General features: G+C 45.6%; 2 protein-coding genes across 3 annotated transcripts in view; one reads left to right on the plus strand and one right to left on the minus strand.

The window, feature by feature from the left end:
• Positions 1–20,837, plus strand: part of LOC138620573 (leucine-rich repeat and immunoglobulin-like domain-containing nogo receptor-interacting protein 1) — a 291,009-nt gene that overhangs the window by 133,845 nt on the left and 136,327 nt on the right. The gene's annotated exons all lie outside the window — the stretch shown is intronic.
• The window catches only part of tshz1 (teashirt zinc finger homeobox 1), a 30,329-nt gene continuing 21,052 nt past the window's right edge, over positions 11,561–20,837 (minus strand). For both annotated transcript variants that reach the window (XM_069697876.1, XM_069697885.1), the window contains one exon: positions 11,561–16,197. In XM_069697876.1, the coding sequence (XP_069553977.1) occupies positions 12,830–16,197 (3,368 nt within the window). In that variant the 3' untranslated portion in view covers positions 11,561–12,829. The remainder of the gene's footprint in view (positions 16,198–20,837) is intronic.

Raw genomic sequence — 20,837 nt, forward strand, 5'->3', positions numbered from 1 at the left:
GAACTGTGTGAGCGCGGTCACTTGGGAAGAACATGGGAAACTCGTGTGTTTTTACTGTGAGGGATCCGGTATTGTAATTATTGTTTCCTGTGTTTGTCGTGGCTCTGAGCAGTTTGAATTTTATTCACGTCTCTGTCTGGATTCTGCATTTTTCCCAGAGCAGTTTGTAATGAAGCCGTTTAAAAGAAGTAACAACCAGGTTATAGTTCCCTTTTACACTGTGTGTACTTTTGAACCCACAAAAATATTTTAACTCTGCGGGTCTGAAAGAGAAAATGTAGGTTAACCGTGTACGACCTGCACCAGTGGGGCGACGTTAGATAAAAAATCAACTCGGATTAAAACTTAAGATCTGAAACAATAGAAAACAAAAAAATCCAATTCGTATTTCTTTAAAAATGTTGAAGAGAGGAAGACATTGTCCTCCCACCACTTTTTGCTTTTAAATAATTCAAATAAAAAAATGCTTTTGAGATCCCCTTCCATTTCCATCACTCACGCAGATGGCAGCTTGGCTCCTCTGACTGGCAGTTAGACTCAGACGATGTGACAGATGTTATTTCATTTCTCTGCTTCTTGTTTTTCTCTGTTTGGACATAGAATAATAATTGGATCTGCTGAGTGGAACTTTCTCACTTTTAGCTCCGTTTTGTGACCAAACTGCTGCAGATCTTTGGTTTTCAGCGGTGAACACTGCGACCGGAAGCAGACGGATATAACCAGCGACTGAGGTGTTTAAATGTGATTTACTGTAAATTCAGTGTTTCTGCAGCTCGAATGATGCACCTAAAGGACTGATAGGACTTCCATTGTTGGCCAGAATCTCACATTCAATGTGATCAAATTTGAAATTTTCGCAAAACCCAACTCCTCCCTCAGCTGTCAGTGAGACAATCCACTTTTCTTTTTTTTTTTTTTTGGAGGGGGGTGGGGTGGGGGGTTTGGGGGGTGGGGTGGGGATCCTGCAGCAGCAGCAGAGCGCAGCCAATTCACTCTCTACTGTAGAACCAAACCAGTTTTATTCTTAGGGCTGCTACGTAGGACTTTCTGACACATTTGATGTGTTTGCATGTATCCGTGTGATGCGTGTGTACATAAATAACACAACTGACTATCTGTGTGCAGGGAGGAGGGTGTGTGTGTGGGGGGTGTAGGGGTGGGGTGGGGTGGGGGGAGTGTGTGTGTGTGTGTGTGTGTGTGTGGGGGGGGAAGGTTAGGCATGCGGATGTTCCTTCTGCAGCGCCGTCTTGTTGCCGCATTTCTTGCTGACAGGTCTGATCAGAAAGTGATGACAGCCTATGATTGTCAAAACGCCTGTCGCTGAGTGGCAGATCGTCTGTGGCTCTGCCTTATTTCCCACTTCCCTTCCCTCTCCCCCCCCGGTTTTGTCACATCTCTTTCCCGGCAAGCGGGGTTGGCTTAACTCGCAGTGAAGGTAAGGAGAGTGCGCGCAAGGCAGCATGAGGAACTCAATCTCGGCGTGTTGTGCGAAGGCCATTGTAGATGTCATGCGTTAATACTCCCACGGCTGCAGAGAAGCAAGCCAGATAGTGACAGTGTGGGAGTTAAGCCAGGAGTTGGAGAGAGAGAGAGAGAGAGAGAGAGAGAGAGAGCTGAGTTTGGTGAGTGTCTTGACAAACAAAGCAGAGCTGCTGCTTACATTGTGTCCCGGACAGGTATGCCAAGAGCAATACGGGTAGTTTCCCCGAGAAGAATGCTGAAAGTCAAAGCTTCGCATTGTGCACCAGCAGATTCGGCTCACAATAAACTTCCTCTTTTACTCGAGACGTTTGAGGCGTTTGGAGACGAGTGGATTGCCTCCGCTTTAATAGAAGAATTCAACACGAGTAACAGGAGATTTTTTTTTTAGAGAACATTAGTTTGTTCTGCACTCTGCATGCTATTGATTGAGTTTGCAGAATTAGTCACCCGGGGCATTTGATGTTTTTTTTTAGTTTTTTTTTTAACAAAGTAGGTACTTAATATTCACAATTCTCACACAGCCGACTGCACAAAAAGTCAAGTGACAAGTAGTTTGTGCAGTGGGGTTACCGCTCGCCGTCGTCGTCGTTTGCCTTCAAATGACCGAAGCCAATCTCATTTAAAACCCGACCGACCGTGTCCCTCGTGTTGCCCGACGCGGGCGGTCCAAACGAACGCATCGCATTTGCGCAGCTCAGCGCGAAGCCCACGCTCGTCGCCGTCTCGCCGCTCCCCCCGCCGCCCTCCCGTCATTTCCCCGTCGCTCTCGCTCCCTGCCGCGATCACGACGGTCGGGCGACCGCCAATTAAAGAGATGTCAAACGAATGCCAACGATAGCGACTTAATTAGGGCGGCACGGTGGTGCAGTGGTTAGCACTGTCACCTCACAGCAAAAAAAGGTTCCGGGTTCGAACCCGGTCCTGGGCCTTTCTGTGCGGAGTTTGCATGTTCTCCCTGTGCTTGCGTGGGTTCTCTCCGGGTTCTCCGGCTTCCTCCCATCATCCAAAAACATGCACCTCAGGTCAGGTTACCTGGCGCCGCGCTAGTGGCAGCCTGCTGCAGCAGCTCCCCCCTGAGAGCCCCCCTGCTGTAGTGAAGAAATTTCCCCTCGGGGATTAATAAAGTGTATCAAATCAACAAAAAAAAAAATCTAATTTGGGTCTGGAAAGTAAAAACGGCGATACAGGCGGTGGCTTTAACGCAGTAACTTAGAGTAACTTCGCAAGGAAGTCGGTCGTGCTGCGGATCGGCGGCGCGGCTTACCCTCGGCGGAGACGCCGGGCGAGGCGGGAGTGACAGGCCAACATCCATCCGCCTCCTCGTCCCGTCTATTTATACCTATATTCATATTCATGAGCTACTGGACCGTGCGCCGCAGAGCGACCCGTTCAGCTTTATTGGGAAAACCGAACCCCGGCCGCTCCCTCCCGGCAAGTGACGGAGAAAGATCGCAAGCTGCCCAGGTGACAAGAGGAGTGGCGGGGGGGGCCTTGCTGCTAAATCACCGTGGCGACGAAAGCAGGATCTCACCCGTGGACCGGAGTGACTCCGCCCTTCGCTTCGGGGAACATTAAGCGGAGTGTTGGTTCTCCGATTAACATCTCCTGACAACTCGGGAAGTCTTCGGGAGGCTCGTTTGAAGACGGAGCAGAGGGGCGCGGGCGACGCGGCAATTTACGACGGGATGGCGGTTAACCTTTAAGTCAGCCAATCATTTTTTTTTTTTTTTTTTTTAAAACACGGCAAAATGAAGACTTTGAAATTGTCGGCGTCTGCCGGAGCAGAAGGCAGGCCTCACACCTCGGCAACGCAGGGGTTGTGTTCTTTTAGAAATGCACTCTGGTAAAACGACGTTTCAACGAGCAGAGCTTCCGGCGAGGTACTAATTCGCTTGCGCAAAGTCGAGAGAACAGGAGGAACAGAACCGAACGCAGTTGACTTTATGTAAAAGAAGAGTTTTGAGGGGAAAGCGCATGAATATTGTGCAGTGACATTTTCAAACTGCAAAAAAAAAAACTGATTCAGCTTCAGAAGAAATGATTCATTTACGTTTGTGAATGAGTTGGGAACAGCGCCCGAGGGGCGCCGGTGCAAGGGGGGGGAGGAATGCGGGGCACATTCGGCCGATGTTTTTCCGATCATACGAAAGCAATATTTAGCCCGTCGAAGATGTTACGGGAAGTTGTTTTTGTGAAGATCCAACATGTGTTCAAAAAAAAAAAAAAAAAAAATAAAAAAAATTACAATTTAAAAAGGTCATTTTTTTGTTTTTGTTTCTGTTAAAGAGAGACTGTATGTTTTACATCGACCCGACCGCGCGTCAGCGGCTCGTCCCTCTGAAACCACACAAAAACACAACCGTGTGAGGTTTCTGGCGGTCCGAGCCCGCGACACCGGAGCTGCAGCGCTGCGGAACTTGATCGGTCCTGACACACACGCCCCGCTGTGTCTCTAACTTGAACGCGGTCCAACTCGTAGTGAGTCATTAAAATGCCAGAAGGCGCAGGTGAAAAGAAAAAAACGCTGTTGTCTTCATAAAAAAAACTTGTTCGAAGCCTTTCTCGCTGCAACGTCGGAACATTGCTGACCTCGGTCTGAAGCCGAGTCGTAAAATCGCATTTAAAACAAGCGGGCGTTTTAAATGAACTAACAAAACTACATTTCTGTTCATTTTTGTTTTCAAGTGTTGAAGAAAAAAAAAAGAAAAAGTTCTTTAACTGAACGATCTTAACCTGTTTAGTATTTATTCATAAATAAACTTGACCTCATGCAGTCGTTACTGAAAACAGATTTCTCCACTTCTCATTGATTTTCAACTTCTCCCCCCCCCACCCCCACCCCCACCCCGCTCCACTCCCCGCCCCTCCCCTCCCCCCCCCCCCCCTCCACGGGCCTCTGCACTTCCTTCCTCAGTTCTTCTTCAAGCCTCTGACAGTAGCACTGCACATACAGACACTGCTGCCTTTGCATAATGCGGATGCGCCTTCTGTAGGTCGAATGGAGCTCCTTCGACATGTGTCAGAAGCTTTCCGTGTAGGCTTGGACTAATGATGGCACAACGGCCAGCCCACTGCCCCTCAGCATATGCCCACTCTCACGTATGTGTGTGTGTGTGTGTGTGTGTGTGTGTGTGTGTGTGTGCGTGCGCACGCGCGCATTTGAGAGTGTGTGCGCAGGGGGTGGCAGGGTTCGTCATGCTGATTAAAAGCAACCCCCCACCCCCACCTCACAAAGCCCCTCAGAAAAAGACAGCAGGGAACATGAACCACTGTCAGGTTGGCCCAGATGAGGACACAGGATCCGTGTCACCTGAATTTACCGGCCTAATATGACAGCCAAGTTGTGATCCCTTGTCTGGGACGTGTCACGTTTGCAGAGTTTGGGCTTATTCTCATGCAAATGATGTCAGGTTTGGACAGAATGTGAATGAGACTCGTCACACTGTCCAAGGGTCTAAACCCAAACTCATGACAGCGGTTCCTCGCACAGCTCAAGATGAAATAAATACGACATTTGACATTCAAACCTGGCAAACACACCAGGAATAGTTCCAAATAATGAGGAATTTGCGAGAGGAACCACAGCGCCACGAGTGTAACCTATTTACTTTTTTCTGAGGTGCTAAATAGCCCGTATTTAAAGTCCGATAGGAACATGCAGAGTCCGTTACTAAACACACACACACACACACACACACACACACACACACACACACACACACACACACACACACACACACACACACACACTCTCTACGCAGTGTCCTGTTAACAGATTTACACAGATTCACCCTTTATTCACAGGAGCAGACTGAGTTAAATTTTTTTAATTACATATAAGAAAATAAAAATAAAAAGTACACCGCATTCGCTGCGATGAAGATGAAACCAGACGTCTCTTTTGAGTACGAAAGGAGTAGAAATCAAGCGAACGCAACGTCCAGCGGATCTTCTCTCGAGCGCTCGCTCTCCAACACACTCCTTTAAATCGATGAATTAAACGACAGAACAGTCAAATTACAGAACCCGCCCGTGACGACACACTCGTATATAAATGTCTCAATATTTCAGATACTTTGACACAGCGGTTGACGGCGCGGTGCATCACACCTGTGGGCTTCGCGGCGCCGGAAAACGTCTTTGATAGATCCTAAAAGACACTCCATCCATTCAGAACGCTGGCAGCCGTCATTATTCTCAAAAGAATCGACTTTGTCACTTCTCCATTCTTCAAGAGCCTCTCCTCCTCGGCCTGATGAATTATGTCGTCTGTATCTTCCAAAAACAAGGCTCATTCCTGACAGGTACACAACACTTTACAAGATGCTTCTGACTGCCTGCAGATCTCAGCGGGGACAAACGTGTCAACAAGCAATCGGATTCAACTCTCTGTCCATGATGAGACGTCTCAGGTGACTTTAAACCTTCAGCTTCTCTTCAAATCTGGCATCGAGGCTTAATGTTTTAAAAAAAATAAAAAAAATAATAATAATTTTTTTTTTTAAGGTGCCGTGTTGTTTGGCTGTCAGGACGGCTGCAGCAGACAGAAATGAGTCTGACACCTCGGGTGTATTTATTTGTTACGTGAGAAACGTGTGGCTTCAGTTCCGTTCGACACGTCGCAACTTCTCACACCTTCGAGTTTGGGGTCATCAGCTGGGATGGAGCGACCACTTTGTAAAAAAAGTGCAACACCTGGAAATTCTTTAACAAGCTCGACCACGAGAGAATATTTTGAGGGAAGCAGTCAGCAGGAGAAGAAACACTGACAGTAAATAATTGTCAGGAAGATGAAGGTTGATTTAGAATCAAATTATGTATTTTATTAGCTTATGGGGTAAAACAAATTTTTACAAGTGGAATTTGGCTTTATTTATTGATTAATGAACAACATCTATAACTGCAGTGGTAGCACATAGAAGTAAAAACAACAACCTGGCAACTAAACTGGTTTCTTATTAACAGTTAAAAAGATTTAACCATTAATAAAGATAATTTATTAGAATGTGCAACTAATCCGGTCACATTATTGTTTCAGTTTAATTCAATTTGCATCGTCACTGAAGAAAGCAGAAAAAAAGTTGGACTTTGTGGATATTTTTGCTTTTCTCTGTATACTAGTAAGTACAATATTACATATTGTTAATAGTCATCTGAGATGTGAACAAAAAAATGTAAACGGGAAAAACCACAATAACCGATATTATGAACATCATTTGTCTTCCACGTTCTGAAATGAAAGCCACGCTCTTACTTTCAGTCCTAAAGTGAACCAAAAAACAACAACAACAGAAACGCAGTTGCAGGAAGTGCTCCGTTTCTCCAAACAGCTTCCAGCTTCCTCCACTGGCACCTTCTCCGGTTTAGTCACGGCACTGCGAGAGAAAAGAGAGAGAGAGAGAGAGTTTTTTTTTTTTCAGATGTTCCTCTTTGTAGCGAGCACGTGTCTCGAAGGTGAGGTGTTTGCCGTACAGTGATGTGATCAGCGGAGGGTCGCCCCCGAAGGCGGCGGAGAGGGGACGGGGAAGGGACGAGGTTAATTCACCGAATCCTCGCTTGTCGGCGTGGGTACGCATGATACGCGTGTCACGAGGGCTCAAACGCTCGCCCGCGCCGCCGTGTGCATCTCGCTGACATGTAATACTTCACGGGCGTACAGATGTTACTACTCAGCACCAGAACGGCTCGCTGCGACTCCGAGTGTTTCCATTTTGATTATTATAAATGGATAACAGGCTGCATCACGACGCCTCTTGTCATAAACAGCCTTTTTGTTTAACTTCAGATTTGCGCTGCTGTCTTGTGAGCCTCTGTTCGCCAGATAATGGTGATGACATGGAGCCAATTTATTTTGTGTTTTTTTTTTTGTTTTGTTTTATTATTTTTTTATTTATTTTGTTTTAAAGCAAACAAGAGTCATGCGAGAACAAACAAAACATCGGCTGCCTGACAAAGTCGTATGTGGAGCTTTTGTATCTGTTGTGACAAGACGGAGACGGCTTGTTTTGGAGATCGTATAAGTTGTCGCTGTATGTTTACAACATAACTATAAATGTACTGATAGATCCTGAAGGGGACACCTGACAGTAGTTACTCATCTAAAGCCGGATGGATTAAAATCACTATCATTTATGTAACCGTGTTGTTTATGTAGGTATATTATGTGTTTTCATTTGCCGAGTAATAAAGGAAAAGAGAGGACTTTTTCGATTATTGATTATCTTATTTGAAGGTATGTTCACGGTATGCTCTGGATATCTTTCCATCAAGTAGGTGGACTTTGAAATGAGACTATGTCGGCATCTGTTGTCTCCAAGATCAATAAAGCAAAATCTTTGAATTTTTTTTATTGCATAAAATCCTATTTGAAAAATTCAACTGGACATCTGATGATACTGAAGCCCCAAAGTAATATCATTTCTTCGTTGAACAAAATGCTGAAACAACCGTCAATATTCGTTCCATAATTATATTAAACATCATACAGTTGCCTTAATGGTCTATTGATCACTATTAACGATTGCTTTCTTTGACAAAAAATAAAACAAAATGAAGTTGTATTACAACAAACTTATTAATTCCTCATAAACAAAGCTTATCGACTTGGCCAGCTGACCCTCCAACCTTAGTGTGAAGGAAGGTTGTTTGTCCCGACCCAAAGGACACTGGTCACCACGGACATGCAACAGACACGCTACTAGAAATCACCGTTAAAAAAAAATGAACGATTATCCCTTTTGTTGTCGCGACGATGCGATCAACAAGGTTTCACGAGTTTTAGGCACAAAACAACCCGGGTTTATGGAAAAGAAATCAGGGTTTCATGGAAGCCGAGGGAGAGCACAGCAACTTGAGTAAACACCTTTTGTCATTATCAACACGGTCCAAGACAAAACACGACTAAAAGAAACAATCTTGACCATCAGTTTGAAACAGGAAACAAACGGCAATCTGCCAGGCAGAAGGCCAATGTTTTGTCGACTCATCCGTCCACCCCGACCTCCTCCCCTTCCCATAAAATGTCATCTCACTTCTTCTTCTGCTCGGTCATTTCTAAGGTCACCAGAGGGTTTCGTCGCTTGAACGTAAACACACTGTTTTGGGACATTTGTTCAAACATGATGTGGTCCCACACGGCCGCTAAAATTCACTTAACAATGGAACAAAACTTCATCGTCACATGGAATAGTTTTACTTTTTGAGGACGTTCTCAAGTCGGCCGGCTGCTCAACGAGGACACAAAATGCACGTTTTGTTCCGCGAAATTCCACAAAAACTCGATTACAGCTTCTGCCCGTTTGACCGGCTTCCGCCGGGAAACTCAAAACGCCGGTACATATTTTCACGCGAGACGTCGAGACGGTGGACGAAAAAGCGGATCGCAAAACATCTCCCGTCGATGTTTCTGAAATAAGATCATTGTTTTCAAGGAGAAAGAAAGTTGAGGACAGTTACTGCATAAAGTTTATGACGCTTTTTTTTGTTTGTTGAACGAGCCGTTCCGGTTTGTCGCGTCGGCAAACAAACTTGCCGTGCGTCGCACTTCGGCGCGTTGCCGTCGCGTGCGACTCTCCTCGTGTGCGACTTCTCTCCGTATCTCTCACCGCTGCTGCTTTCTGTTTCCCTGCCACACAGAGCGCGCTGCAAGGCGCTGGAACTCTATTGTTTCTTGGGAGAAATGCCTCGGGGTAGCGTTCAAGAGCTGCGTGGGGTGGGAGCATGTCGACTTAAAATACCTTCAGCGGAGACACGCCGTGGCCTCTTTTTTTTTTTTTTTTTTTTTTATCAGGTGTCTCACTAGCTGAACTATAAAGCTTAGCTCTATGTTAAACCATTAAGTCAAATCCCGACTTCTTATAACAATGTTTTATTCACTTTTTTCCCCCTTTTTTCCTGAAAGGGATTATGTCGCCGTTTGAAATACACATTTACTGATTTGGGGCTCTGAATTGAAAAAAAAACAACAACAAAAAAAACTCGCATTCATTTAATTCTGTACAAAAAAAAAAAGTGTCATAATATTGAAGTGTCGCGGAGCAAAGGAAACGTGAAAAAGTTGTTCAGTCTTGTTCACGAGGCTGCGAGTTTTCATTCAGTGGCGGTTTGCTGCAGTCGTTTGACCGTCACCTTAAAAGCCAAGTCAAACTATTAAACTGCATTGTTGTGATACACTGACACATACTGCTACGCCGACAAATACGAAAAAAAAAAAAAAAAGAAGAAGAATATTCTACGTGTTCACTGATGCGGGAAGAAATGTCTGATCGCAAACTTTGCAGCTGGTTTCCTCTCGTAGCAGCAGCTGGGAAAAAAACTATAACCGGATCGACTCTGCGTAAAGATTAAAACCTTCTATGAAGATGTACTAAAGGAACAGTTTGGCATTTTGATAGATATCGTCATGGTGTATTCGATGTTTAGCTTGGTGAGGCCGATTTGCTTGGTTTAGCATTTAATGAAAAAAAGGGGACAGCTGGTCTGGCTCTTGGTAAACCTGACAAAATCTGCCTCCAGCAGTTGTTGTTGTTGTTGTTGTTGTTGTAAGTCACTGTTTCTAGACAACTAACTGTCCAGCAGACGACCTCTGTTAGTGTGTTGGTAAGTTATGAGCCATGGATGTTTAAAATATGGTGTAATTATAGGTGATGTCAGTTAAATGATGGAGAACGTGACATGATTTACGCATACCAGGACATGTAACTGTAAAGTTATCGGTCTTCTGGATTACTCGGGAAGGTAACTGTAGAATACTTTTGGAAGATTTGTCGAGAACCTAAACCCGTAAGGTTTTAAATTGCCCGTGCTCGTGTGTGATACCCGAGCGACGTCACCCATTAGTCTGTGACCTGCCGTTCTGAAGTCTTGAGTTTGGATTTCGGCCGTAGCCGTCTTGCTATCTGGGAGCCAGAAGTGACCATATTTGGGCGGGCGGTGGCTCTGACTCGATTGGATTGGGAAATCCGAGGGCGCTGCGTCCCGCCCCCCCTCCCCCCGTAGCGGAAACCTGACTGCACAAAAGGCCCGTCAATCAAACAGACACAGCCTTAAAATTGCACTTCTTGAGGCCCGATATCTCATTAATGGTGGGATTATTTTCAGACTTTCGCGAAATGATGACTGTATTGACTTTTTGGAGCCAAACCCCTCACGACCCTTTTTGTAGTGTTGCAGCTGAGGGCACTTCTGCATTGCCCTCATTTTTCAGACCCAGAAGTTCCGTCGACGATCACAGGCAGTGGACGATAACGCCTCAGCCAGCTGGTCATGTTTGTTAACCGTCTGTCAGCTGAGCGACTTGGATCTCTCTTTTCAGCACCGAGCCGGCTCACTTCCCTCCTCAGCTTTGATTCAAGAGGCGCAGCAGTGGACTGAGACCGTGCACTCCGCTTCCCCCCTCCCTCCCCCGTACAGCCTCCCTCTGTCCTTAGAGCAGCGAGGGAGTCCAGCCTGGACAAACCTGCTAGCACCCTCACCCGAGGCACTCGAGCTCTGCCTGGCACCCGAGGGCTGAGCTTACCGCCGCGTGACTCAGAAATATTGGATCTGCGGCGATTAGCCGAAAGAGGATCCCCTGAAACGCGTTGCGGTGGAGACCGTTTCAGACAGATTCCAGGTCTCAAAGCAGCTGGTCAGAGATTAGGAGCTGGGGCTCACGGCGGGAAGGTAGCTACTCCCTCAGTGGGACTTGGAAATGGTGCGAGTATGTTGCAAAAAAAAAAAAAAACACACAAAAAAAACAACAACCAACCTTTGAGAACAAAAACCGAAATAATTCGATGTCACCGTCACCAAGGAGGTGTCTCTGTGCAACGGCGTGTCCCGCGTGAAAAATGGGAGGGGGGTGAAAGTCGCACTCGTGTTCCTCCTTAAGACTCAACACTTAAAAAAAAAACAAAAAAAAAACCCTTGGGCCCCTCAACACCTCTGGAAGGACGGAGCTCTTTACACGCGTCCTAAAAATGTAAAAGGAAGCAAAAAGAAGACAAACCAGCGATGGAATACTGCAGTGTTTGCAATATGACGTTCTATGGTTTGTCTGAAAGCGCCACTCTCCCAAAATCACTCAAACGACACCACGTTTAATCCAGGACATGGAAGTTTATTTTACAACCGAGGATAAAAGAATGCCATTCTGAATAACTTGGTTGATGATAAAACTTGGAGGTTGGTCATTGAAGAATGTATTTTTTCTTTTTTCTTTTTCAATGTCATGTACAGTCCCGGGCGACAGAGCAGATGCCAGTAAGTTCTGTCATTTTATGTAAACCACATCGAGGGACCTACTTTTCACTGAAAAAAAGGACATCGTGGTCCGACAATATTCTGTAGATTTATACATTCCCCCCCCCGCCCCCCTCCCGTATTCGTCTAGAAAATAACATTGTAAAAATGCACACAGTACAAATGATGCTGAACTGTAAAGAGCAAGATATGCTGACATACATGTATACATACTTGCTGATTATTCAATAAACTTCATTAACTTTACAACTGTAGCTTCACAATAATAAATTGGTAGCCAACTAACGCAAATACTGTACATGTTGAAACAACCAGGAAATGATATTTGACTAGAGAAACAAAGATCCTAAACATTTTGTAACAATTTCTGTGATTTAATGGCAAAATAGAAAACAATATTATAGTTAGTCCCAAAAATGCTGAACACGGGAATTGAAACTCAAGAGTCATGTGTTGTCCTTTTCACTCGTACAGTTCTTCATCAGTTTACACTTACTTAAAGTGCCGAAATCACCTTAATATTTTAGAACGCCGTCTTTCACCATATACCTATATAAACAGCTGTATCCGCAAATTTGTTAAACAGGGATATCAGTTTTGTCGTCATCGTTGAAATTTCATTAGACATATACTCACTGCTTTACATAAAAACATGCACAAACTGTTCTCATAAATAATATGCAAGTTGTGTTGAAATATATTTAGCTTTTAAAAAAATTAGTCAAAAACAGTGATCAAAATAAGAGCATGGTCCAGTTTTGAAACAACAGATGGACTATTCCTAAAGGCTCAGATAAGATGCAGTGCATTAGAAAAGCAACAATCAGTCAATGACTATTATAGTGCCATGGCTGCTGCACCAATTTGGTACAATTTTGTTCCCCCCCAAAAAATTCAACTTTTACAATGTAGCTCAGAGCCTCTGCAGTGCAAGCTGCTGCCGTTTATGGTCAACTGAATAATTGCAGTATGTGGTATTAAAGCTCCCGTGCTTTCACGTGTCGTAACAAGGCTTCGTACAGTTGTGGCACTATCTGTTATGACAGATTGTGGCTTTGAGTTATAGTGCAACAGTAATCTGTCATGCTATCAGCTTCATCTGACTTCATTGTTTATCAAACTTCTCCAGCTCTTTCACAAAGATGAGATGGTCCTCCGGCGCCTTTCCGTGTGTTTTGCAAAGGTGCAATTTGATTGCGTGTTTGCTCGCAAATGTCCGATTGCACAGTTTGCACTGATATATCGAGCCGGTCTGTTCTTCTGGAAGTCCAGAAGTCTTGTCCTCTATCCTGCTGACCGCCTGCTGCTCCAGTAAGTCTATGGAAAGCTTCGAGAGGTCCTTCAGGGTAAACCCGAGGTGGGACTCCAAATGGTGAATGTAGGACAAGGGAGTCCTGAACTGGGAAGCACAGTCACTGCACAAAAACAAAGGTTGGCCAGAGTCGATATTTTTGAGGAACTTTGTGCCCCCTGTCCGCTTTAACTGGTATTTTACATTGGCCAGCCAATGTGAGATAGTAGTCATGGAGAGACCAGTGAATTTACAGATGTGGACCCGTTCCTGGGGTCCCAAGTCACTAACTACAAACTTTCCGTCCGGAGTCTCTCGAAGGCTGGACACAAACTGGGCCTGCAGGATCAGGAGGTGCTGGGGATTCCAGTTGGACTGTCGGCCTTTCCGTCTTTGGATGGGAGACAGCTCCTCCATGCCGTCCTCAAAAGTGCAGCCGTCGATATCGGACTTTTCGGAGATGGAAGAGGGGGTTGTAGACTTTGGTGTCAAACGGCCGGTCAGATTTTTCACCATGTCTGAAATATCCATCAGAGCATTCTCTCGGAGAGGCGGAGACGACGACTGAGAGAAACCTTTGAAAGCCGGCTTGCTGCTGTTCCCATTGTTTGGAGCAGTAGAACTGCCCTTAGCTGCACTTCCGTTGGTGTTTTTGGATTTTGTCAAGTCCATGGGCTGATCGTCGTCGTCGTCATCGTCGTCGTCGTCGTCGTCGTCGTCACCTTTGTGGTACTGGCTCCCGGGCTCCGCTTGCTTAATCTGAGCAGAGTTGTTGATCTTATAAAGCATCGCAAATGGGTCTAAGAGGGGGGTGGAGACTTTTGCAGCTTTCCCCAAGTGGCTGTTCATGATAGACTGCAAAGCACTGAGAGGGTTGACAAGTGGCTGTTCGGGGGAGTGATCAGTGATGATGCTCAGGTTATTGCAACCATTGCTGACAGGCTTATTTGGTGAATCAACTTCACTTTTGATCTGTATATCTATTTTACTCTCCGTTTGCTTTCCTTCTTTGCCTCTTGACCTGTTGTGATCCTGCGCTGGAGAGCTTCTCGCTGCCTTCGGGAGCTTTTCTGGATTGGGCGAAGCCCGTTTGTCCTTCGGCTTTGGCAATGGAGACTTTGCAGAGCGACACTTATTCTCGACTGGCTTTTCCTCTTTTTCCTTCTTTACTGAACTTTTTCCGGTCACTTTTTCCACGAGCTCCTCCATGGCCAGCACATTGCTCTTGTGACTTAGCGGTGGAGAGGGGCTATTTGGCGAATGGATCAAGGAGCCTAAATCAGAGGACATCACCTTCAAACTGGTGCTGCTGAACAAAGGTTGAACCTGCGCACACGAGGGCAAGGTAGACCTCAAAGCTCCATGGAGCTGATAGGCTGCATGAATGCTGGGGTATCCACCCCAGGTTGGCGTCCCCGTTTGGGCCTTGTTGATTGCACTTGAAACTGTGTTCTCTAAAGACTTGAGGATGTCCAGGCCACCTTTAGGTGTCTCTTCCAAGTCTTCTTCTGTAAGATACTGGTAAGATCTGGCCTTTCCAGGTTTATCAGCCTTTTCAGGAGGGTCCTCTTTCTCCTCTTTTATTTTTCTCTCTGGTTCAATAAATTCAAATTTTTCCTCCTCTGTCTCTTCTTCTTTCTTTTCCTCATGTTTGTCCTCAGGGCAGGAGGGCTGTAATGGGGAGTCAGGCTGCGACTTATCATTGGGCGCTGGGAGTCGTGTCGTAGTGGGAGGCAGAGGAATTGACTGAATTTTCTCTTCAATTACAGGGTCAAAAACCAACTGCTTACCCTTTTTAGAGGCTGAATTTGTGACTTTAAGAAAGTGTCCTGTGACCATCATGTGGGCTGTTAGTTGTTGCAAGGTGTCATGCGAACTGCCGCACTCCATGCATTTGAGAATTTGTGCCTTCCGCGCCTCAAACTGCCAGGTATAACTGGCACCATTTTGGTAACCATATCGATTGTTAGGAGTGACGTAGGGATTGGCCACTTTTTGGTCTTTGGGAGACTCTCCCAGGAGAATGCCAGACGAGACAGACTCTGGTGAGCTCGGAGACATCAAGTCTTGAAATGCTCGTTTTTTGGTTGGGGGTACCAGCTTAGAGGTGAGCGCTGGCATCGGTTCTTTTAGAGGCACTTTCTGATAGTGTTTTGTTTTGATCATGTGAACACTAAGGTCTTGCAAGGATTCAAAAGAGTGGCCACAGTACATGCATTTAAGAACTTTCTGGGCGTCTTCTTTGCCCTCCATCTCCAGCAGAGAGCGCTTGCGTGGTTTGGACCATTTCTTGCTTCGGTCGTCTTCTGTGTCCTTGTTGTCATCGCGATAGTGGCCCGTCTCGTTCATATGCACAGTAAGGCCAACCAAAGTGTCGTAGGCTCCACTACAGTCCTTACACCTAAACTTGCTGGCTCCAGTAAACACTGGGCCATAGAGCTTATTGTTTTGCCTGTAAAGCTGCACGGTGCTGAAAAGGCTAGGCTCAGGAAGGAGTTGGTACGGAGTATGCTGTAAGGTTTTAGCCAAAGCTGCCTGATGCCAATCATAGGCTAATCCTCCTGTGCTGCCGGAGCTTACATTGACGCCACTGTTGCTGTTGCTCGACACTGTTCTTGCAGTGGTACTGCTGGTGGTAATATGCGTAGTGGCTGAGGTGCTGTTACTGCTACATCTGTTCTTCAATTGGATGTGGCCTGGGCTGTGACTGTTCAAGATCCCATTGCTCCCTTTGTGATTGCTCCCACTGCCGTTGCTAGCTGCGAAATTGTTCTCTTGTTTACTTTTAAGCATGTCCAGAGCAATGCTGGACCAGGAGGCATCCGAGATCAGGTTTGCATAGACGGCTTTCATTTTCGCCAGACTGTCTTGTAGCAAGAGGCCATTGATGGTCTCGGTGCTGTCCCCCAGCTTCTCCTCTACCCTGTCCTGATCACCGAAGGAGGAAGTGGTCTTAAGGTCCACCAGTTGGTCGCTGGTGGTGCTGAGGGGAGACGCGTACCCAGCGTCTGGGTTAGTGCCATTGCTGAGAGGAGAGTTTTGGCAGCTAAAACGTTCTCTTGCGTCCTCATCCTCATTGAAAAGATAGTCTGCATCTTGACCATCCAGGGAAAGGCCGTCATCCTGCAGAGGCTCCTCTTCATCACTCTTGCCCACTTTGAATTCATCTTCGGGTCCATAAGCTAGAAAACAAAACAGAAGGGAAAAGTGACTTTAGATACAATTGTTTTCGTATTTGAATGCACTTGACACACTAGAATTCACGTATCACTCTCGCTATATGTACGTGGTGGGTGCAACAATCCCAAATAGATTTTTGTCAATAGTCACAGCAAATAACGAGGGTTCGCAATAATAAAGGGGCAAACATCCATGTCTTGACAATGACAGATAGGCCTGCTCACTGCACTGCCTAATGGAGCTATTGAACACTACAACTCAGTGAGGGTAAAGAGCAGAGACGAGTCAGGAAACGTTTCCACTTGGTGTGAAACAAACAACGAGCAAAATTTCAAATCATGCAGAGAATAGATCCTCAGAGTAGATGAGACGTAATAGATGTCATGTATTACTTCACAACAGAAATAAAGATGTGTTTTTCTCTCAAGAATGAAAGGAAAACAGATAAACTATCTAACCAACCAACAATTTGTTTAAGACTCACTTTGATATTTTCTCAAAATATTCTAAGATAATAAAAAATTAAAGGAATTTTCGTGCAAAATGTGCAAGCGTTGCAGTTTACTCATTAAATGTACAACCCCGGTTTCTTGTCAGCAAATTGAGATGCCAGAACAGCCTACAGCCATTCAGCTTTCAAACAGCATTTCATTGTCTATTTTGCTGCCGTATAGCAACCATAGATCTCTTCTTGACTTTGATTTGCACCACTCTTCCAACATGCCACACATACTATGGATTCACAAGTAAGAGATAGTGGAGGAAAATGCCAGCTGCATCAGCCCTGCCAAGCCATGGTTGGCTGGAGTCAACTTGGCATCGGCTGTGGAAGTCCTCACAGCGTGGTGCTAGGAATCGGCCAGTGGACACGACAAGCCATGTTGTTACTGCCTGTGGTCCCTGAGTACTCACAGCGTCAAGTGTGCCATTTTAAAAGAAGACAGAGAAATTTATAGTATCCACGGAAAATGGCTGCTTTCTCTCTCTCTCTCTCTCTCTCTCCATGTAACTGCCCACAAATTCCACAAAAATATATAAAAATATAAATGTACTTTCAATTACAGTTGTCAAAGATTAAGAAATACAATGGTAGAAAGATAAGAGAGGTTTGTGGAAGCAGATTTAGAGGGAAACATTACACAGAGGCAGGGAAAGGGAAAAAAATTGAGGGTTAAATATGCTAAGGGAGCTTCCCCAATCCATCCCTCATAAGATGCTTGTCTGAGGTGCCAGAATCAGTCTCCAGTGAGGAGGCAGATGTGCTGTCAGCTTCAAACAGCATGTAGCTCTCTATCCCATAATCGGAATGGACATAATACCTGATGTTTGTGAGGTGCCAGTTTCTGCTGCCTGGGAAAAGCTGGAGGTCCTGCAGCTGCCTTGTGTATGTGTGTCAAAGCGTGTGAGTGGGAAAATGTAGATGATCAACATGCATCCTTCCTCTTGTTAATTACTGTCCCTGTGCTAGTTTTTGACTCAACTGTATGCTCCTAATTATTCACAGACATTAGTGAAATCATTTCTTATGCACGTCAATAAATTAGGAAATTTTAACCTTTCGCCAAAGCAGCTGTAAACCCGTCTCATCCCCCCCTATCAAGATGCAGATCGCTGCATTGAAATAAATCCAAAACTGAACCTATTCAAAGTCAATGTGGCGAGAGTAGTCGAAGACAAAACAGCCTCGCTGACAAAGTGAGAGAAACCTGACAGCAGTACAAACACATACACATTCACGCAAAGGCAGCACACCAACACTAAATTCTACTCTTTTGCTGCCATCCTCCGTATGTTGCCTTGACAGGCATCAGTGTCAGGAGTGTGTCAGTGTCAGCCCGAGGTGTCAGTGTCCACACAAACAAGCCTGAGAAGAGGTGGGAGGGGAAAGTAACAACAACAAACACAAGTCAGCCACCCCCTCCCCTGCTCGAGCCTCCTCCTTCACCATCTGTGTCAGAAAAGCTGCGGGTGCCACCGCCGGCTAATAAGGCAATCAGAGATGGAAAAGATGCTGACACGGCGGCTTTCGAGCGTCACTCAGAACAAAAGAGGAAAAGGAGAGGGAGGGCGGGAGGGATAGGGAGGGGATTAAAACGGGGGAAGAAGGGGGGGAAAAGTGTCTGTTGTGGTTGTCAGTCAAAAACGTAAGCCCACTTTGTGCTGTCAGGGAGGATAGGGAAAAGAGGGGAAGTTTTGAAAAGAGAGGAAAAAAGATGTGTTTAGGCCAGCGAACAAGAGGTGTATGTGTGTGTGTGTGTGTGTGTGTGTGTGTGTGTGCGCGCGAGTGTGTGTGCGCTCGCATATCAGACAGAAAAAAAATGACAGGGAAACAAGTCGAACGCCAAAGTATGAGATATGAGGAGAACAAAATCAGTTACAGTCCAGCCATGTGTGTGCAAGTTAGGTGTGGCTGATCAATTGCGTGTGTGTGTGTTTTTTGTTGTTGTGTGTCTCAAGTGTCACAGCGAGTCAGGTGCAAGCAGAGATGCAATGTGGCTAGTGGGGGGAAAGCGAAGCCATCTGCGTCTGGAGAGGAGCCTGTCACTATTGTTGTGCCCAAAGTCCAGGATTTCCTGCTACAGACAGGTGACACCACAGTAGGACATCCCCCCCCTTCACACACACACACACACACACACACACACACACACACACACACACACACACACACACACACACACACACACACACACACACACACACACACACACACACACACACACACAAACATACAATCCCCCAAACTGCATTCCTCCCCAAAAGCAGGAAGCTGTGAGGTCCACACAAGCAAACACACTCACAACACTTTTCTTTTATACACATTTGACACAAACGTTAACAAATATGACTGAACATAACTGATGTATAGTTTTGGTAACGGTAGCAAAATTCTGATATTTCACCCAGACTCACATGAGCAGTCCAACTGTGGCTCAGGGTGTAAAACAGTGAAAAAAACGAACTTTGAAATCTTGATATTTAAATAATTTTCAGATTAAATTTATAGGAAAAAGGACTTTTCACTGCCTGTTGTCAGACATCCCGACTGCTTGGGAGAGATAACCCGAGGCAGGCTGGGACAACCTGAACATGGCACCAGCACGATCAACACACCTCTTCTTCCCTACCTCTGTCTTTCTTACATATACACACAACACACACACAATCTCCCCTTTAAACCTTCTTCATTTATTCATGTTGTCTCAGAGAAGAGGGCAATCCCGGCTCTCATTTGCAGTGCTAATGTCCAATTCCGCCAGCTTTCACCCCGCTGATTTACCCTACATGGCGGAGCGCTGCATCCGTAGCAGGGCGGCCGGCGCGGCTCCCCCACAACGTTTAGCGGCCCTTCAAAATGGGAGCTCTGGCGTGGCAGTCTTATTTCTCTCTCCCGTTTCGCTTTGTCACCGGCCTCTCCATTCCCTGCCACTCACCTCTGATGGCTTTGGACAGGCCTGATCAGTGTGTGTCATTGACCTGTGCGGCGTGCATGAGTGTGTGTGTGTTTCGGCAGAGAGAAGGCTGTAAATAAAATGACATTATTATTTCCTCTGTCCTATCATGTAGAAAAGCCAATTATGGTAATGCTTAGTATGTCAGGCAATCTCTGTCTCTTTGCTCGCCCCCGTCCTGTTCATTCCTGCTCTTTTTTTCCTCCGTCTGGGAGAGTCGACGCTGAGGTTTCATAGGACCTGACACTCTCTTTGGACTACTCTGTGGACGATGCACACTGGGGCACACTGGCAGCCAACAACAGATTCTTCTCAGCAGAGGTGGTAGTCGTCAACTCACTTGGTAGTTGTCTGCACAAAGGTGACACGGTCAAAATTATTTTAAACTTAACATTGCTATCCAAATGATTAACTAAACTGTGTATGCTTGGTGAACTCTTTAGATCAATTACATCTTTCGAGACCTGCAAGATTCTTGCCAGCTTGTGATTCATTACAAAGCTACATTGGTAAATACTGCCTCGGACACAATGTATTAGCTATAATTTAACCCACAGTTTTCTTGACCAGACATGTGAAAGCTTACCGAACAGCACCCTCCCAGTTCCACCCTCCCCTAACCCACATAGAATAGTCCGCCATATGGCACAATAGCTCCGGGGCTTCTAATAGCTCGTGTTGTACAAATCCACCTTCTCAGCTTCCACAGCTCTTCCGGTTGGGGGATAACAAAACAGCCAGTTTAGTCTGCTTTTCATGCTGGTCGTTACACGAGCAGGAAACTGTTGTTCCTTACTTTGATCAAACACAGCAGTCTACTACAGCTATATGAAATGATTTAAATGACATTTTTCACTGTCCTGCCTCGGCCTTAACGGACAGTACCGGCTTATAAAAAAGATGCTTTAAAAAGTAGGGCCGTGAATACTTTTAGCACAAAGAGCAGAAAATAAATCGAAATAAAATCAGTTTTTGGTTTGACCACCTTAAGAACAGCACCGATTCTCTCTGAGGTAAACCTGAGGGGGCTTTTTGAGGTTTTATGGCCACTTGGCAGGTGGGTTGGCCCAAGAATCCACAGTTCTTCTGCAAATGACTCAGTGTCTTCACTCTCTTCTGTAATCCAGGACTGACACTATGATGTTTAGATCAGGACACACCATCTGTTTGTTTGTTGCAGGACTCCTTGT

Source organism: Brachyistius frenatus, unplaced genomic scaffold (assembly GCF_029030835.1).
Source record: "Brachyistius frenatus isolate BFR_SWC_R1_liver_20210118 unplaced genomic scaffold, ASM2903083v1 Contig_2, whole genome shotgun sequence".
Taxonomy (NCBI): Eukaryota; Metazoa; Chordata; class Actinopteri; family Embiotocidae; genus Brachyistius; species Brachyistius frenatus.